Raw genomic sequence first — 21,138 nt, 5'->3', positions numbered from 1 at the left:
AAAGCATGTGGGCTCACTGATGTTTGATGTTCTGCCTCATGGAGACTTTTTGCTTTATGGTAATACGGCTATTGTTTACTTAGCCTACCTCTGCCCCATCAACCTCAATTTTAATGCACATGCTGTCATATTTTAAACATCATAAAAAAAGAATAATTTGATGCTATAAATCCAATGTTTTCCTGTAATGTGGCGCATTTCTCCTTTAAGCAGCGTCATAAAGTCCCAGCCATGACGTCAACAGTGAAGCCTGCTCCGGCTTAGGGACTGGCCGTCGGAAAGTGAAGTGTTTGGCGTGCTTCTGGCGTCAGAGTTTCTATCTGTTGTCTGTGTTTCTCTTAATGTTTTTTGTCGTTTTCAGCCCCACTCTCTGAGTTTTACGTTATTTTTTAAAGGTCGGCGCTTTATGTGCTTTATGGAATGCTTCACAAAACTTCTGTAAATGCTCTTTGAGGAACTGGTGGACGACAGACACCCCCGGAGATGGATAAGCTAACCGATAGCTGAATTGCTAGCCGAAAAATCACAGGTCAAGAATAGGCTCGACCTAGCATGCTAACAGCTTGCTAACTTAGCGCATTATCCAACCTGCTTGGAAACTTTACGAAAGTGAGACGTCGGTTAGTCGCTGGACCTTGTCGCTAACGTTACATGTTGAACAACTTGTCAGATTCCAGCCAAGCTAGGAAGAGGAGTCGGTATTAATTATAAGTAACAAGTGGAGGAGTGTTGTTGAGAGGTGGCGGTTCATCTCTCAGTCATGTTGTCCAACGCGCAGAACCCAGCGGGGCAGTTTGCCCCCCTCCATGTCAGAAGCAGCCTACAGATCAAGAAAAACGCCATAACAGACGATTACAAGGTCACCAGTCAGGTGCTGGGTCTGGGCATCAATGGCAAGGTGCTGGAGATCTACCAGAAGAAGACGGGAGACAAGTATGCGCTCAAGGTAGGATGAATTTGGCACACAAACCCCTGCTGTCTCATAAACCTCACTACACACATTTAGTTTCTTAAATTCATATGACAACTAGTGTGTGTTATGATCATAGTATGCATTAATGTTTGATTGGTGATCCTTTGCCTCATGAGGGATTTAACCTGTTACAGACTGCAATGCTCATTTTAGCCATACTTTATTTTAGTTCACACTGTATCTAATGTTGCCTATTTAGTCATTGTTACATGGTAAGGGCAGATAATCTGTTTTATGTTGATATTTTAGGTACTTTACAGGTATTCTGAGGAATGAGGTAGACAATAAAAGGCTGAGAGGCTGTAAAATGTATCAGGAACTGTCTCTAGGGGTCTCTTTCTGCATTTGTCATTGATTGATAAGGACAAACATCACTCGTCACTTGTTCACAGACAGGTGACCTGAACATGTTCAAGTAAATGCATTCATTCCTGCAGTTAACCATTTTTGCATTGTAAGTGGGATTGCAATCCTAAACTTGTGATACTGTGTTGGTAAGTAACAAGTTATTGCACAAGATCTCTAGCCTAGTGAATCAGAGCCTGGGAACGTCCTGTGTGGTGTTTCAAACCTAGATTCACGTTTGATAGAGGCCACTGTCACGGCTCTCTGTGAGTAAGAGAGTGTGGTATCATTGTGTGTGCATACACAAACACGCGTGTGTGTGTGTGTGTGTGTGTGTGTGTGTGTGTGTGTGTGTGTGTGTGTGTGTGTGTGTTTGTGTGTGTTTGTGTGTGTTTGTGATGTGTGTGTGGTGGAAACCTGACGCAAACTATCTGTGTGGTTGGAGTTGTTGTTACACGTGTCCTCTCTTCTGAGATTCATTTCCTTATCCTGTTCCCTTGAGCCCATGGCTGCTGCCAGCAGTCTTGTGCCTCTTCAGACTACACAAGCTTGACTAGACAGTGACTGACAACAAAATTTAAAATGTATGAAAAGTTTTTGTTGGGTTAGGCTGCATGAATATTCAGTTTTGATCCTAGTCGCACTACAGGATAATCTGTGCAATTGGTTAGGCTTGTATGTCTCCCAAACCTTACTCACTTTGGAGGTCAGGATGATTCACTTAGACGTAGACTTGGCACATTAAAACCTTGCATGACCTAGGCTTTAATGAGACATAAGCCCTGTGACTATGTCATGTTTGGAAACAAAAACTGTTGAGGGAGTTGGTCTTGTTTGTCCTTTGCGACTTTTTGTTTCCCTTGTTATAACACTGATTAGGTCTTTTAAGAATAGGGCCCCTGGTGTATGCAGATATGGTGAAAGCATTCAAACAGATGTGATTTCTGACGTGTGTCTGCCTTTGTTTTTGTTTTGGTTTGAGTTATGGTGTGTCTGTGGGCACATGGATGAGATGGAAATGAGGGAGAGTAAGTTTGGACAGATTAGCGGCTCAAAAATATGACTAGATAAATATCCTGCTTTTTAACTAAAGTGTCAACAAGTGGCAGACAATGATGCCTTTTTACAAAGCAAAACGTTTACATGTTCAGACCCAGGGAAAGATTTTCCCCTCTAATACTGAGCCAATCAAATTGTTTCCTCTTTGCTCACTGCTCCATTTTCCCGAATGTGGTATATGGAAGAGTTTTGTTTCTTTTTCACTAAAGCAACCTGTGTCCCCATCTGAACTTTTGTTTTATTTTGCATATTCAGGGGTAGTGATTGGTCACCCACAATGGAACTTTTTAGGAAAAGTCAAAATATAACTAATACCTAGGCATTGTCAAATTACATGGTGATTGGGGAATCTTAAAATCACATTATAAGATGATGTAGGATTAATTAAGCGGCCCTAAAGGAAATGAAGTTTGTATATGGTTCTGGGTGTTTTCTGTTTTGTAGATGATGTGCATGGACAAAGGGAAGTGGGACTTAAAATTAGGAAGGCTCAACTTAGAATAAAAAATAAGGCAGTATTGTTTGGAAAATAGTCAAATATACGTACAGGGAGGCCTTGGTCAAAGAAGGTGGAGTGCAGTTCTTTTACACTGAAATAGACATTTCTGTAATACAGACGTCTCCATCATCTCTGTATCAGCAGTTATCAATAGTCTGTGTGTGTGGAGGAATGTGTTTTTACAGTATTTCAGTGACTTCCCCTTCTGTGCTGCTTAATCTTCCCAGATGGTATGTGTGAGTTCTTCCCTCAGGTGTCAAAACTGAACCTAGTCTCTGTGCAACAGTAGATCATTGCGTGCATAAAGACAGATGCACACACGCTTCATTCAATAGCTCAACCCCCTCTGACTTCTTTGAAGTCTTTTGCAGCTTGTCGTAGTTTGTAGCCGGCACGTATGCTGGCCTAACTGATGTCTCCTCAACTGGTGTGAAAGGACAGACTGTATCCTTACAGGTTGGTGCCTTAGCTGACTGCTGCATGAACTAATGTCCTGGCTCTTCTCTCCGCTGACGTCAGCTGAGTCACCCCCGTCCCATCTATCCCATTCATTAGTTTATGGTAGACGTCAGGACTGGGAATCTGCCTGCTGAGCCCAAGGTGACATCACCTCCCAGAACTTTTGCCTGTCTCCTGAACTAAGTTTTGTGCTAACAGTGCAGCTGAATCATTTGGAACTGAAAGTGTGTGAGATAGAGAGTGTGGGGGGGTGTGATGGGTGGGTGAAACAGCTGTTGGACTCACAGTCACCTTCAAGCCCCCACCCACAGAACATGAGGAGGAGGTGATATCACCACGAAACTGGTCTTTTAACAGTGTAATTGTTCTTATTTTGTCTTTGTTGATAAAGGTATAAGATGTAGTCATACATTTTAAGATTAAACTTATGCTAATGCAGAGTAATCAGGTCATATTTGATACAATTTTAAAATGATAACTTTTTCAGGTTGTTACAAATGAGTGTACCTGACTAGTTAAACTTGTTCAGATAAGTTGTTCAGAAGATTATTGAGGATAGGTTGGGCTAAACAAGCTGTTTTGATTAAAGCAAGTATGATGAAGTCCTTTCCAGGAAGCAGCTTGTCATGGCAATGCACTGTGATACTTAGCACACCTTTGAAAATGTAACTGAGCTTGTTTTACTGGTTCTGGAAATCTTTGAAAATGCTTGAATTTCAGCACTGTTTTTCAGCTCCAGTCCATGCTTGAATCTTGAATAAAATGCTGAGTATAAACAGTCACAGAAACAGAATAACTTTTACTTTGTGGATTGTGTTGAGACAAAGTCATTTGTACTTGAGATTTGATTGGTTTCCTTTTAACATTAATGTGTCCTTGACGTGAATACTAGCAAAGGAGACAGAGGATCTGCAGGTATCGTCTTACTCTGAAAACATGCCAGGAGATTGCTTTTTTTCAATGATTGTTGGCTCACAAACAATTACATTATGTTGGAATGCCGCCCAAAAAAATGCTTGAGTTTGACTTTCAAAAAACTATACAAATGCTAATAATTGCTTATCTGTGATTTACTGAGAAATACAACGATGTTGTGATCACAAGTCACATAGGAAGCATAAACCAGACATTAATCATTGTGGCTACACACCTTCCTCTTTAACAACATCTGGAATAAGGACAGAGTATAACCTTTACCCTAATTAAAGATGGATGGTTTTGTGCTAGTGTGTGTGTAGTGCTGGGTGCAGAAATCTAGTGTCTGATACATTTGCTGATATTAGTGAGAGTCCTGACAAACCATGTTGATAGTACAGACGGTTCTGGGGGAAAAAAAAAATCCAGCTTTCAGCTCTCAAACAAAATTAGGATATTCTTTACCAAAAATCTGTTTACCAAAAATACAGTGGTAGATATACCGAAGATCCCCTTTGCCATGTCTGGAGGTGGAGATGCAGTCAGCAAACAACAACAAACTATGCATGCAGTGCGTCTCCATACTACATATATTGATCTGGCTTCAGCCAGGATGGACATAGAAATCAATCAGTGGCCGCTTGCATATGATTGAATGTATGGATTCTCAGGGCGCCTGTGGAGGGAAAGGGAGAGTAGGTTTTGACCTTCAAATTTAAAGGTCAGTGTTACAAGACGTGCAATGCACCAATACACTTTTTTAAAGGGAAATTTCTTAATCTTTTTGTGCATACTGGATATTCTTTTTGATTTCAAGTGTCATTGTCATCCAGGTTGATTGCTTTAGGACACAAAATGGAAACAAGATATATGGTAATGCCAGGTGTAAAGGGGAGTTTAGTTACCATACAGTGTTTGTAGTGTTTACTGGAACTACAAGAAAAGAAACTAAGTTAAAACAACATTTAAATTTTAGCATTAGCTTATTCCCATGCAGTGAGACCTCAACACTCTTTAATTTAGTGTAGTGTTAGCTAAGAGCTAGCCCAGAAAACACACTTCAGTGAACTCTGTTCTGTTTCAAGTCAAAGCTCCTGAGGCCTTCCCACCAACACCTCCTCAACTTCCCATCTCCTCTTTTACGTTGGTCTGCTTTGATACATGCCAATTGTACCTAGCCTTCTGTGTGTGCGTATGCAGTGGGATGAGTCTGAGTTCACCACCAAGAACACTCAAATTTCATGATTTAGGCCTACCAGGTAAATGAATACAAATTCCTAATCAAATAATATGTCTCAATGAAGATATACATAATGTTTAAATAATAATAATAAAAAAAAAAACCTATGTTAATACTTGCTGAAAATTGAAATTTCGCAGCATTTACTATGTCCACTGTTTACTAGTATCACAACTTGCACCCTCTCTCGCATCAACTCTGCAAGTTTTTGGAAAATTTAAGAATCCACATTATTTCAGCACTCTTTCAGAGCACACCAGATTGTGGTACTAGTGACAATAAAATGTTACTTTTGTCAGTGTGTTGTTAATCCTATGGAAGTCCTCAGTATCTCAATAGGTAACATATCCCCCATAACCTCCACCTGTTTCCTTCCTATGACTTGCAGCTCAGCTCACCTTTTCTCTGACTGTCATTGTCATTAGTTAGTGGTTCATTCGGTTGATTTCTGCCTGTACGGGCATGTATGTCTGTGTATGTGTGTGGATATGTTTGTGATGAATGTAGGGTGACTTATGAACGGCAAGTGAATACGAGGAAATCGGGCTCAATCTTTGTTCACTTATCTTGTGAAGTTGTGCTTTTTTGTTTGCCATTGAAGTCTTTGAGACCGTCTGTGAGTCTATATTTAGCCAGCCTGAAAAGACCTTGGAATGAGCCTGTTTGGATGTCTTCTGATGAGATGATCCTTATTTTTTGATCTACTTTGGCTGTGGTATGACTCCTCTTTCTGAGCCAGCAGGATAATCCAAGATATGGATTCCACTTGCCTCTGTTGTGAAAGTCATGCAGGGACTGTATTTGAAATTGCAGGGAGCCTTGAGGAATAATTGCGCACCCAGTTTAAGCTTCTGAGCTTCTTCATTGACTGAATTGCTGAGAAATTGAACAGGGTGGAGTGTTAGTGGGCATGTGCATACACTGATGGGCTGGGATGGTAATGTGTTTTTAACCACACTACTTATTGTCTTGGAACATTGCTGCATCTCTAACTGAACACTGGCTGTTCATTTTCAAAACCACTGGAAGGTGAACTGAGTTGAGTTGAATATGATGAATATATTGGGCTGTCCCATTAGCTCACTGGATAAAAGTGTGCACCGGTTTTTAAGGCTGATTCATGATTGCAGCGTCCTGGGTTCGAATCCGACCTTGGGCCATTTGCTGCATGTCTATTTCATAACTACACAGTATTAAATACCAGTGTATTCAAGTATTTCAGTGTTGATCTTAAAGGCAAATATCAGCTCACACCTTCTTACATTCTTACAGCGTGTCCAGACTTTCTATTGGCAAAAAAAAATGGCATCTCATCCAGTCACAGTGATGGGAGCAATACAGGGCAATGTTGCAGCGTGCACCTGTCTTAATGTGACTGAAAGATTTCACAAGGACAAAATCAGAACCAAGCAAGTGCAAGACATGGGCTGGATCTTTCAGCAAAATGTTGCAGAAATAGACAACTTGAGCAATATTTGGGTGCAGAATGTCAGTGGTTGTTTGGTTCTTTGTCAGTCTAGATAAACCTTTTGAATGACTGCTGTTGATTTTTTTTTTTTTTTTTTTTTTTTTCACATCATTTGACCATTCTCTCACTTGCATCACGTCCTGTGTGGATGTGATGTTAGGCATTGAAAAGTCTCTCTGAACTTCACATAAAATAATAATCAAATAAAACCAGGGGAGACTGCCAGATTCTGCTAGAGCTCACCCAGTGTCAAGATGTCTCATAAAAGGTTAACACAGATACAAAGGAAGAACTGGGCCATGCCCTTGTCATGAGGTGGTGAGAGGAAGGAAAGGGGTTAGGGAGAGAGAGAGAGAGGAAGGAAGATGTTCTCTGGGACCTTCCTCCTGCTCTGTTCTTTGTTGAGCACATCATGATTTCAGCTTTCATGATGTGTGTCATAGGTCTTTTGCTTGTTAACTAAATGTATTTATCCTCCCATAATAAGTATAATTTTCCTCTTAAAGCTATTATTTATTTATTTATTTTTGGTGTCTTGTTGATTGCAGAAATTATTAGTTTGTGTACACACCTGAACTACAAGTACAAGTTACTTTGTATTTTTAGTATTTAGTGTTATGTATGAGAAACTTCCAGCATTTATTTTTTATTTCTATGTAGATTAACACATTAACAGTAACATTGTAATAAAATGGGAAGCTGTCCAAAGAAATAAAGATCTTTATCTATCTATCTATCTATCTATCTATCTATCTATCTATCTATCTATCTATCTATCTGTCTATCTGTCTATCTGTCTATCTATCTGTCTATCTATCTGTCTGTCTGTCTGTCTGTCTGTCTGTCTGTCTGTGTATATGTATATCTATCTATCTATCTATCTATCTATCTATCTATCTGTGTATGTGTATATGTGTATATGTATATCTATCTATCCATCTATCCATCCATCTATCACACACACACACACACACACACACACACAGAGATAGATAGATAGATAGATAGATTTAAGCTTGGCTAATGTGCACTTTTTTAGTTTGGGAAATATGCCGTTTCTCCAGCACCTGCAGCACCCGTTGTTCCGACATCTATGCTTAAAATTCATTTTCTGTCAATGCTTTGCCCTGCCAACGGGTCAAGCCAGACCTGACGACCCGCCACACATGGTAGTGAACTCTGTTGCTGTTTGCCACCAAATAAAGGGGTAGTGTTGCCAGAAAACAACAATGATTTATTAAGATAAGATAAGATAAGATATTCCTTTATTAGTCCCACGGTGGGGAAATTTCACGCATCACAGCAGCAAAGTGGATAGCAAGATAAAAGATTGCATTTGGGTCTCAAAAAATTCTAAAAAAGATTAAAGATTTTATACAGTAGTAGTCAAATTCAGATATTCTTTTCAGCCTATGACAGCTCAGAATTTTCATCTACTGACTTGAAATGTAATATGATTATTTTTGCGTTCTTTGACTGTTAGTTTCCACAGATTGGTTTGTTCTGTGAGTCCAGTTCTGGGCCATGGACAGGTTTGAAAGTTTTTGTTATAACCAAACACTTCTGCAGCTAATTTCATTTCTTCCTGCCTGGAATAATTAAAATCCACTTCTGTTCTTACAGTTTGGTGTTTTTTTCTCCTGTTTGTTTTATTGTTATGATTTTTTTTTTTTTAAGTTGGTACTGCAGCCTGCCATCTGAATGCATTTGTAAATTAATATATCTATCTGGCAGAGTGATACACCCGAGTGTTGTCTCTCTTTTTTTTTTTTTTTTTTTTTTTTTTTAAATACAGTGTCAAATTGAATGTCTGACAGCACCAAACACAACTTGTAATTAAGAAATGTTCCTGCTTTTATTGCCGTAGGAAAGTTTGGTAAGGCACAGTTGTATTTCACTCACTGTTTGACCTGGCAGTGTCTGTGGTTATAGATGCAGTAAAAGACACTAGCTCAGCTCTAATGGGACTGCCCTGTAGGTCTTATCACTATCACTGCCACGTGATATCATAAGTAACCTGTAACGGATGCTTAAATTAAAAAAAAAACAAACAAAAAAAGATATCATGAAATGTAGCCAGTCATACAGTGCAAATATATGTAAATATTTTAATATGACAGTCAGCAGAGGCAAATACTGCATATCAACATAAAATGCACACTTGCCGCACCCTTTTTGTAATTGTTATAAGGATTCATTTTTACCAGTATGTTCTCTCATTTCTGTCCCCCTGTGTCTATGCTTAGATTTTGACAATTCTGTGCGCATGTGCCTTTGTGTTGCAGAGGAATGTGTATCTTATCTTCAGTGAGAGTGCACTGAGGTATTTGGGCAGACAGCCATGCAGACTTTATTAGAGGGACTGAGACAAGCAGGCCTGCTTACAGGTTGGCTGAAAGCACATGGATTTTTGCTTCTTTTCCTGTCCACTCTTTCTTAGTCTGTTGATTGCTGTAGTTATGTCCAGTATTTGCTAGGCTGGCTCTAACCCACTGATCAGTGTTACCGCCTGTTGTGTTAAAGTCTGGGTTGTTTGTCAGTGGTGTGGTACAATTCCGACAGGTCTCTTTATAATCAGTAAGATCTTATTTCCCCCTTGAGATTGCTGTGAAATCTACTTTGACATATTTGTGAAAAACAGATGGATTAGCTGCAGTAAAAGCTCCTTTTCTAAAGATTTAGCTTGGTATTGTAAGCTCTTTTGGCCAAATATGATTTACAATATCTAGAATTATGCTGTGTAGCCATTCATATTGTTATTCCCTGCCCCCACTAGCTCTTTGGATGACATCTTTTTCTGTCACCTCCAATATCGTTAGGCTAGTGTGTTTTGTAGGATGTGGTAGTGTGGTTTGACAAACAAACCCAGTTCTCGCTAGCTGCTTCCTCTCTCTTCCCTCCAAACTTCACTCTGGTACAGAGTGATTTCCAAGCTGATGTAACAGTTGATGAGTGATGCTAAAAGTGCACTCTTTTTATGAATGGCTGCACATGCTTCCCTGATGAGGTCTCCGTATAGACTTCACTTTCTTTGAGGCTAATCTTCCTTTAATACTTTCATAATCCCTTCTTTTCCCAACTCCCACCTATCTTCCGCTTTTTCCTCTATATAGGCTACATGTTTTCTCTGTCTGTCTTTCTTTCCACATGATACTTTTATAATAAGGAAGTAAAGTGCTTCATTCTTGCTTAAAGGCCTTATCAGTAAAGGGAAGTGAAATGTTTTTTTTCCTGTTCTAAAGTTGGCATCATTCAGTCAAACTGTTAAGATGTATTACACTTCGTTCAAGCAGTGCTTCTGTACGAGTATCGACCAGAAGATTAAATTAGTATAATAATCTGTTGCCCTGCTACTTATCCTCTTTATTGAATGAATTAGCCTAATTCAGACACATCAGAGCCATCAGTTGTCATGCAATTTATCACTTAGGAAAAGAAAATAGGAAGCAGTGTCAGCATTATGTGTAAGTGGAATTTCCCTGGTATCAGGCTTTGTGTCTGAAAATATATATATACATAAATGAAAATGCATACTCGCACACAAGACCAGAACCATGCCCCAGATTTGCAGGGAAACACCCCCACCCTGAAAGCAACCTTATAAAGCAAATAACACACCAGTCTGTGTCCAGAGGGAGATTCAAAACATGAATGGATAGTGGGAAAAAGGGGTTTGGGGTCAGTCAACAATAAGCCAAAATTACAGAATCTACCATCCATCACTCATTTAATCTGCAGTATTACCATGTTTTCATCTCTCTCTCTCTTTCTCTCTCTCTCTCCCACAACTCCTTTCTTTTGCTCCTCCTTTTAATCAGACAGTTACAGACTCCGTAGTCTCCCTCTTTCTGCACTTTGCTCACCCAGCCAGTTTCTTTGTGCAGCACAGACATAGTCATTAGGGCCATTCCATGTTATTTCAACAAATGGCCCATGCATTTGGGTCTCAAAAAATTCTGAAAATTTTCACTAGTCGTTCCTTATTTATCCAATAAGCACATTGTGAAATTTTAGTTTGCTCGGATGGATACTTTTTGAGATACGGACAATTTAGTGAGGGGAGGTATGTGTCGATTTTGGTGCGATTTTCACACGTCCTTATTTTTCCTCCATTTTCAGGTGTCAGTATCTCAAGAATTACACCACATAGGAAACTGAAATTCCGTACAGTAATACACCTCCACCTACTCTCTCAGAATATAGGAAAACGTCTGCGTGTTTGTGTCTCTGAACGTGTGTATGGTACAGAATATACAAAAACATCTGTCATACATCATAACTGGTAGGTTTGCCGGCCCCTCAAAAATGGAAAAAAAATTACACGGGTTTCATGGTCGACCATGTTTGGACGAAAAAATCTGATCCCCGTTTTAATTTAAAGTTCAAAGCCTACTCTTTCTTGGGATATCAAACAGTTTTTCTTTATGCAAGTTCTTCTTTTTTATTTTTGATCCCAAATATGGGGCTATTTCACCACTTGCGAATATTGAAATTCCTCAATATTAGACCATTGTAGCTTCTGTGTCTTATATTCATTTATTGTTTATTATTTGTCCATTATTAACCTAAATATAATGACCATTGCATCAGAAATTTACATTTATTTGTCATGTCACATTCATACTATAGTTTGGGTTTTTATGTTCAAAATACATTATGAATATTCATCATCAGACACATTTTCATATACACTTGTATATCATATACACTCGTGTATATTCATATACATTAGTGTATATTCATACCAGTTATGATGTATGACAGATGTTTTTGTATATTCTGAGAGAGTTGGTGGAGGTGTATTATCGTACCAAATTTCAGTGTCCTATGTGGTGTAGTTCTTGAGATATTGACACCTGAAAATGGAGGAAAAATAAGAACGTGCGAAAAACACGCCAAAACCAACACATAACCCCCTCACTAAATTGGCCCTATCTCAAAAAGTATCCATCCGAGCAAACAAATATTTCACAGTGTGCCTATTGGATAAATAAGGAACAACCGGTGAAAATTTCAGAATTTTTTTAGACCCAAGTGCATGGGATGTCCTGAAAATTTGTTGAAATGACATGGAATGACCCATTATCTGTTTGAATTTCATTCTCTCTTTTGCTCCCACCCCTGTGCCTGCCATTGTTTCAGTGTTTGTTTGTTTTTGTTGTTATTTATTTTTCTGTAATGATGACTCGGTTTTTTGTGCACTAGGACACCTGCTAAATAAACAGATACATGCCTTCAGCTGACTGTCAGAGAGCCAGGATGTCACCATGACTGACTGAGCTGGACAGCGCTTTAGCATGACTAGCACTAGCTTCAAAGCATGGATTGTTAATTTAAAGTAAGAAAGTGTGCATTTGATCTCTTTATTAGACATAGAGTAGCTCATCATTATGCCATTATTTTGCCACAAAAGCTCTGTTTGCTGTGTTTGCTTTGAGGGTTTGCTAAGAAAACACAATGTTACCATGTGAACCTGATTGACAGAGCTCAAACACACAGATCGTGGTCAGAGGTCATGGCGCCTTGGGCGACAGTGTCACTGAGAAGTCAAATAGTGCCATACATATTTATCAGGATTGTTGTGTCATGGTTCATGACACAGACATGCCTCCAGCTAACTATTATACTGGTTAACTGGTTCATGACACAGCAATTCTGACACACGTTCAGAGACACAAACACACACACACACACATTCACACATGGACATTTGATGGTTATGTGAGCACCTGACAGATGTTTTTAAGCAGATCATGTACCAGTGACACACAAACATGTTTGCTGCTTCACAAGAAGATTGTGCACAAACACACACACACACACACACACACACACACATACACACAACTCAGCCATACTAGTGGGCTGTTGTTTAACCCTTTTGTGTCCGGTTAAGAGGCTTTTCTGATCGAACCAAACTTAACCTCTGTCACCCCTCTGTAATCTCCTTCCTGTACTGAGCAGTCAGTTTCTTTGTTTTTTACCCTATTCTCATCTCCCTAATTCAGCCATGCCTCTGTAGTCCCAAGAGGCAGGTGGAAGATGGATGCTCCTCCAGCCCAGGCTGCTTCCACCTCTGTGTGTCCTGCCCTAGGCTCTGGGGCCTTTGTGCTGGCAAGAGGGGGTTCATTGTATGTCCATCTGCCCCCCTCATCCCTCTCCTCCTCCACAAAGCTCACAGCTTAGCCTCAAAGGGCCCGCAGCAGATGGGGGCTCTGCAGTCATATAAGCACCAATAGAGAGACAGAGTGTGTGTGTGTGTGTGTGTGTGTGTGTCTGTGTGTGTGTCTGTCTGTGTGTGTGTGTGTGTGTGTGTGTGTGTTCAGGAGACAGAAGTCTTTGTTTGTGGAGGGAGGTTTTATATTTGGAGTTGCTAATATTAGTTTTGGAGCATGTTTTTTTTCTAACACGTGCCTCAACGTCTACCTCATAGTTCCTCTAGATGGACAGCAGAGTAATACTTGTCAAGTATTGTGAAGCACTGGCATTTAAACAGCCCAGCACATAATTCAGTCAGTCAGAAATGTGGAGATAACCCTAGTGTTTTGAACTTTGTTATGTCTGTTATGGCAGTATTGCAGTGGACACACAGAAGGGATGGCTGTTGGTTAGCGGTGTTTTTTATGAGTAATTTAGACAAAACTCCTGTATTTTTAGACTGCACCAGCCATTTTTTGTGGTTCGCAGCCATATATTGTGGTTTTCTGGCATTGTGAGCTCTGCATCAAGTACAGAACACTAGCTGTATTATCCACCTATAGTTGGTAAAAAAGAGCAGTAGTGCTGTGAACCAGTGGTTAGTGCTTTAGATTTATATTGTGGCTAGCAAGGTCCATTTTCCCTGTCAACCTAGCTTTGTCGCTGCAGGCAGTTACACCCAAGACTTAGGCTATGGGATAGAGAACTTATTGACATAATGCAATGGCCAGTGTAGAGAAAAGGGTGTGGGCATCATGGTGTGTTATGGTATGTGTGAGAGTTACTGTATGATTAGATATCATCAAGATATAAGAGCAGTATAGCAGTAGATGATGCATGAAATATTGTTGTTCAGCACTGCAGCAGTGTAAGTTAAACATGTGTATATGTGTCTATATCATCCGTCTATCTATATGTATATGTGTGTGTGTCTGTAGAGAGATAGAGATATAGATATATATTAGAACAGTGTTTCCTTAACTTTTTTCTTTATTGTTTTATTTTTCTTTCTTTCTTTATTTATTTTAAACAGTGTACGAGCTGAAAGCATACACTGTGTTACACAATATTACACTGCATCAGTTGTCCGTCTCCTGTCTAGTGTGTATGTGTGTACACAGGTTTAGGTTTAGGTGTAGGTTATTGACTTGATGTTTTTTCACCCAGATGTCTGCTGTGACGCAGGCAGCAGGACCCACCCCTGTTTGTTTTGTCCCAAAGGGTGCTTGAACTCTGATGTGCCTTCAGCACTAAGGTAAAGCAGAGAGCAGTGCCAGTTGCCAGTACAAAGATGTTTTTTTTTTTTTTTAAACAATTTGAATGGCAACCTTAAAGCTCACTTATCTCTTGAATCACATTACAACTGTAGCCTATTGCTACTATTTGAAAAAGCAGAGGAATTTGTTAGTCTCAAAAAAACAACAACAACAACTAAACATCCAAAATAATAAGAATATGGATTTGAGGTAACAATATGTCGATAATTATGAAGCTCACTGTATGCCTTCAGGCTGAATATAATTGTGAGACAGAATAAACTGTTAAGTATTAAAATAATCTTTTTTTAGAATCGTTATGCTCCATCGCTTTGTGTTTCATTAAACCAAACCAGCACATAGAACTGCATTCTTGACCAAATGGTTCATATTTCAAACCACTGTTGTTTCAAAGTGAATATAAGTGTGGATGCATTCACAACAGCAGAGAACATAAAGCAGATATAGTGGGGCCTTCACTGGGCATTGGCTGCTGTCAGCTGGATTGGGTTGAAGTTCAGGCACTGAGGAGGCGTCCTGAAGTGTGTCCTTGTTGAACTGTGTGAAGTAGTGTTTCCAGTGGGTTGGGTGAAAGGACACGATCTGACCTTGGCTGGAGTTGGGTGCAGAGACTATGAAGAGGCTGGTACTCCAGGTCAGTTGGCGGACTTGCCACTCTGGCTCTCCCAGCTCTCATTGTCCGCTGGATCCATTCCCACTGTTGTGTCGCGTCCGTGGGCAGGGCAGGAATGTCATGCACAACAAAATGGACAGACGATTGCTCACTGTGAATGCTACTAGGCCGAATTCTTTATGTTGTTCTGTCTATTCTGTTGTTTTTTGGCCCGGGGTAAACTGAGTTGATAAATAATAAAATAAAGTAATTATTAAACAATGTTATTACAGCAGCAGAGGCACCTGAGAACCTGCATGTTGGAGAATAGTCTTTCACACATTTGTGTCCTAAATTTGGATTCACAGAACATATTTAGGTCTACTTTTATATCAATTCAAACTTGATGCCTTGGGTTTGCTAATAAGTTTGGAAACAAATAAATTTCAGTAGGGAGAGTGCACAGATTCACCACTGGTGATGCACAAGAAGGGATCTGAGGTTGCCAAAGCAGATTCAAGAAGTTGAAAGTGTTCTCTCTGTGGTGGAGTTAGCCTATATTTACTGTTTAAGATGGGTTGGAGCATGTAGTTCAGGCCTATATTTGACCTAGCAACTTTTTTACTGCTGTAAGGGAGTCAGCTAGTTTCCTGTGACAATCTTCATGGTATTTGCTGTGTGATTTACAGCAGACCAGGTCAGAGGGTCCTGTCCAGAGGTGCACCAGTACCTCTTTCTGTTTAGTACTTGATTTTGACCTCTGAAACCAAACACCTAACTGACTTCATTTCACTGATTTTCACTGATTTCATGACTGTTCCTGGGCATTTTTTTTTATGCTCTGCAAAATTATGAGAAAAAAAAAAAAAACATTTTATCAGGGCATTTTTCAAGAGCCTAATTGAAGCTTGATAGAATTATTTTACAATATATGATTGCACTATGATACAGGAAATATTTACATCATTTACATTCACTAAACATAAGTCATCTGATTAAAACAGCATTACAGCGATTAACAATTAAGCTGTTAAACATGTCAGCACCACAATTTCCCCTGTATTTTTATTGTGTTTTTGGTGGTCTATGTATGGCTTTCATCAATGCCAAGTACAAGTATGACAGTGCAGTGCCTGCCTGGGGGAAGGAAATGTACCGTCCTTGAGTAGAAAACTGAATTCTTACCTGCTCCAGCGGCACTATTCTGAAGCTACCCTGCCAATGTGACCTTTTTGTGAAGGGGGACAATCAAAAATCTAATTATAATAAAGTCTGTATTGCAACAGCATTTCCAAAGTGCTTTGACAATCAAAATAAATGGACAGTATAAAAACAAACGTAATCTGAAGCAGTGAGAAACAGAATTAAAAAATATTTGCAGTGTTCCCTCAGGGATTAATAAGGTGCCCCAAATGAATAAACAATATATACGAAAATCTTTTAAATTACAAGTGCTCTGTTGCAATAGCAGAGTGTTGCCCAAAGAGGGCGCTGCAGATGCACATATAGGGAAGACTACATCATGTTTTCAACATTCTAGCAGCCAGCTGATGGCAGCAGTGGATTTCTACCTTTTATGTGTATTCGTTTTGTGAGTTAGTAGTGAATTTCAATTGTCATGTAGGTTTCTTTTTTTTTTTTTTTCTTAATGTAAACCAGTGCAAGATCACCCTTAACTAATTTTTTTATCCACTTCTTAGGTGTTGACTTGGGATCCATTTTGTGCACATTTCCCCTACTAATTAATTTCATGAAATCATTGTATGATGAACTAATCCTCCTCCCTCCCCACCTCTGTCTCTCTGTCCAGATGCTGCAGGACTGTTCCAAGGCCCGTAGGGAAGTGGAGCTCCATTGGAGGGCGTCACCTTGTGGCAAAATTGTGCGCATCATTGATGTCTATGAGAACCTGTATCAGGGCCGGAAGTGTCTGCTTATTGTCATGGAGCGGTGAGTGCAAGTCCACACACGCAAACCCCCACACAGCATGTACAGATATGCATTCACAATACATTTTAAATTGGCAGATCTACTCCGCCTTTTGTTACAGCCACTTCTGTTGTGGGTTTTTTTTTTTGTTTGTTTGTTTTTTTGGTTAAAGGATTTAAAAGACCAAACATAAGTGTTACCAAACTACTAACCACTACTATTTTTTCCAATTAAAACCCAACTCAGCTGTTATTCAGGTAAACCTCATAGTTAGCTAAACCAAAATCTGCTAATGCTGTTAAACTCACATTTTAATGGAGGATATTTAATGCTGCTGTGATGAAGTGGGAGCTTTCACCAACTTCTCCAAACTTCTGTATGTATATAGAGCTGCTGTTCCTCAACCTCTTACCATTCCAGCCCTTTCTTAGACACATTTTAGTAAAGGGGCAGGGGATCTTTGGGGGGGATAAAAGGTCAACAGTAAAAGACACATGGAAGTGGTAAATATCATCTGAGAGCTGGGAACCTGAGGATTGATTTGAGATGCAGGTCAAGGTCATATTTGACTTCTCAAAAATGTATTTAAAAAAAAAAGTTTAATTTTTATTTTTAGAGAAAACACTGTAGAATGCTGTTGGAAAGAAGTATTGGAATTGTTTAGTCTCAGTATTTATCAAAGTATTGATACTTTTGACAACCCTAGTAGAAAACACTTTGTTTTTGGTCATCTATGATTTCACTGAATCATTTAATACAAACACAATGAGGTGAACCTAGTGCAAGACATGCCACTCACCAAGTAAAAATTATGATGTACTCATACAAACAGATCCTCTGCACACTGACTCAAACTTTACTTTAACACTTTATTTAGAGGGAACAATGCGTTTCACCTCAGCGTCTTCAGGTTCACCTCAAATCTGGCCTGATCATTTCCCGGTGTGTTTTTTAAATGCTTGTGGGTCACCTGACCAATTTCACTGTTAAAGCCTGACTCAGGCAAAAAAACACATCAGTGTACCGGGGAAAATGCAGGGTCTAATACACTGTGTTGGAACAACAAGCAAGAAGCAGAAAAATATTAACCAAATTGTAAAGTTACACAACCTAGAAAAATATTTACATAGAAACCATCAATGATATATTAGGCAAGGAAATAGAATAGAAATATGAAAGAGTACTAGGAAGCACTATATTAGCTAGAGACCTCATATTTAGAAATACAATACACATCTCTCATGTAGCACAAAAATATGACAAAAGTAAAATATATCCCGCAAATTTATCTCTTAAAGAAAACAAGTCAAGTCATGTGAATCATTCATACCGAACGGTTCGACAGTATGAATGAAAAAACAAGGTCAAGAATCAGAACATCAACATATTGGAAAGAAAAGCCCTCAGTGAACTACAGAATCCAAAATTTTTGATAAAACCAGCCGATAAGGGTGGGGCTGTAGTGGTACAAAATACAAAGGACTATCTCACTGAGGCCTATAGACAACTTGGTGACTCCTCTTTTTACAGACAGTTACCACATAACTCGGTGGAGACCTTTGTAGAAAAGCCGGATTCTATTTTGAACAGAGCCCTGGAGAAACAGTGGATCACTAAAAACAATTTGAATTTCTGAAAGTAGAATACCCGATGACTCCTGTGTTCTATTTACTGCCCAAAATACATAAGCGATTGGTGAATCCGCCAGGCAGACTGATTGTAGCAAGTAAGAACTCTGTCTGAACCTTTAAGCCAATTTGTGGACTTCTTCATCAGAGACATTGTGAAGACTTTACCATCTTATGTGGCTGACACCACAGATGTCTTAAAACTGTTGACTCACCTAACTATGCCAGAAAACTCGTTTCTAGTTACATTTGATGTTGAAGCCCTTTATACCAACATCCCACATGAAGGTGGTCTAGAAGCTATGGACTTTTACTTGGAATCCAGAAAAGATTGGCTCCCTGGCGAACTGCTTATGATATTGACAAAGTTTATTTTGAAGTCTAATTATTTTATGTTTGACAAAAAATATTTTTTGCAATCACAAGGCACAAGTATGGGGTCACCTTTTGCCCCCAACTATGCAAATTTGTATATGGGACTGTGGGAGGAAAAACATATATTTAATAACAACCCATTTTCTGGTAATATTTTGTTTTTTCGCAGATTTATTGATGACATTATGATGGGATTTGTAGGCAGTGAAGACGACCTTAAGGCATTCAATGATTACATTAATGGAACATATCCCAATTTGAAGTTCACTATGGAATATAGTCAAAACGAGATTCATTTCTTGGATCTACTTATTTCTGTGAATGACAACAGGGGCTTGGAGACGTCCATTTATCGTAAAAACACAGATAGAAACACCATTTTACATGCAACTAGTTTCCATCCGGACCACCTCATTGATAATATCCCGTATGGGCAGTTCATCAGGTTGAGAAGAATATGCAGTAATGACGAGGATTACCACATTAAAGCTAAAGAAATGGCTGAGCGGTTTAAAGAAAGGGTATATGACAAACGTCTTATTGACAGGGCTATTGAGAAGGCCGGTAAGAAGAAGAGGGAAGAACTATTAAATCCCCCACCTTCTCACCATGAAAATATGAACAGAACTACCTATGTGTCAGAATACCCCACAGTTTCAAGTCAAGTCAAACAAATCATTAATAGACATTGGAAAATACTAGAATGTGACCCGAGCTTATACCATCTATCTGCCTCCAAACCTTGATTTTTGTTTTAAAAGAGGACGAAATGTGAGAGACATTGTTGTAGGGCTGGGCGATAAAACGATGACGAAACGTCATCGCGATAAAAAGTGAGTCGATAACGATGATAAACTATGGTCATTTTTACTCGATATGCTGTGTCATACAGCAGAAGGGTGACAGACGCCTGTCAGTCAGCGGCATGGGTGATACGCGTCACAGTGCACGCGCATTTTTCACTGCAAGGTTAATTGGTGCGGAGGTGAGTGTGTCGAGGTGAGAAGGGCAAAAGAGCGTGCTGTGGACGGAACGAAAAGAGGGGGAAATGAGTGAAAGTGAGCAGCAAAGCAGTGATGAAGGAGAACTCGTGTTATCATCAAAAACGGAAGAAATTGTGGATAAAAAAGGACACACAACGTCAATAATTTGGAAGTGGTTTGACTACTTGAAAAGTGACGACGCACAGACAAAGCCGGCCTGCAAAATATGTCGTCGGCTGCTGCCAACCAGGACTAGGAACACGACAAACCTTTTTCATCACTTGAAAAAGTGGCATCCCAGCGACTACACCGAGAGCATGAAAATCCGGGCAAAACCCGCATTAAGTCCAACAAGTGTTGCTCAACGCCCTAGCACTTCTGCTTCAGTGGGCAGTGTTAGCGGGGCACCGAAACAACAATCAATAGTGTCCTCTTTCTCCGCCATAACCCCATATGAGAAGCGGTCTAAAAGGAGCAGGGACATAACCAACGCAGTGTCCAGCTAGTAGCTAAAAAAAAAAAAAAAGCACATTTACATTTTGCACTGTTTACTTTAGTCTGATTCTTTTTTGACGGGTAATGTAAAAAAAAAAGAACTGATGTACACCAGCTCAAAAATAGTATAAAGACTGGTGAATGTGTACATTTTGCACTCACGCTTTTATTCAGATTTCTACCTCCAACATTTTGAGATTTAAAACCAGTCCACTGTACAAAATTATTTTTATTCACTTTTATTTTATTTTACAGTTGAATATTTAAATGTCTCAGGGCCTTATTTGTGACCTGTTTGTTTACTTTTTTGTTTTGGGTTTTTTGTTTGCATGTTTACAGTGTTCTTTACACTATACTATATAATTTTATGTTAATAAACTATATCCTAAGTTCAACTAGTACATCTTTTGGTTTCTTCAGGTGACAGACATTATCAAGATACTTTTCAAACTGGCATCATTATTGAATTATATATATCGTGATAAAAATCGATATCGATCAATATGGGGAAAATTATCGTGATAATATTTTTTGCCATATCGCCCAGCCCTACATTGTTGTCAGTTCTATGTACAGCGAACCTACTCAAACCAAGTGGCTTTCTCAGCAGGTCTATGGAAATTATAGATGTGGAAAATGTGCACATTGTGCCAACACATTTGATACAAAAACATTCAATCACCCCCATTCGGGAAAGAAATAC

The 21,138-nt window shown here is 39.3% G+C and overlaps 1 protein-coding gene across 1 annotated transcript in view; it reads left to right on the top strand.

The window, feature by feature from the left end:
• Positions 1 to 255: 255 nt before the first annotated feature.
• Positions 256 to 21,138, top strand: part of mapkapk2a (MAPK activated protein kinase 2a) — a 36,804-nt gene continuing 15,921 nt past the window's right edge. Inside the window, exons 1-2 of the mRNA XM_030052315.1 lie at positions 256 to 946; positions 16,836 to 16,975. Of these exons, the coding sequence (XP_029908175.1) occupies positions 761 to 946; positions 16,836 to 16,975 (326 nt within the window). The 5' untranslated portion in view covers positions 256 to 760. The remainder of the gene's footprint in view (positions 947 to 16,835; positions 16,976 to 21,138) is intronic.

This window comes from Myripristis murdjan, chromosome 5, assembly GCF_902150065.1.
Source record: "Myripristis murdjan chromosome 5, fMyrMur1.1, whole genome shotgun sequence".
NCBI classification, from domain to species: domain Eukaryota; kingdom Metazoa; phylum Chordata; class Actinopteri; order Holocentriformes; family Holocentridae; genus Myripristis; species Myripristis murdjan.
Note: the sequence above shows the minus strand (reverse complement) of the source record. Positions and strands in the feature narration are given on the sequence as shown.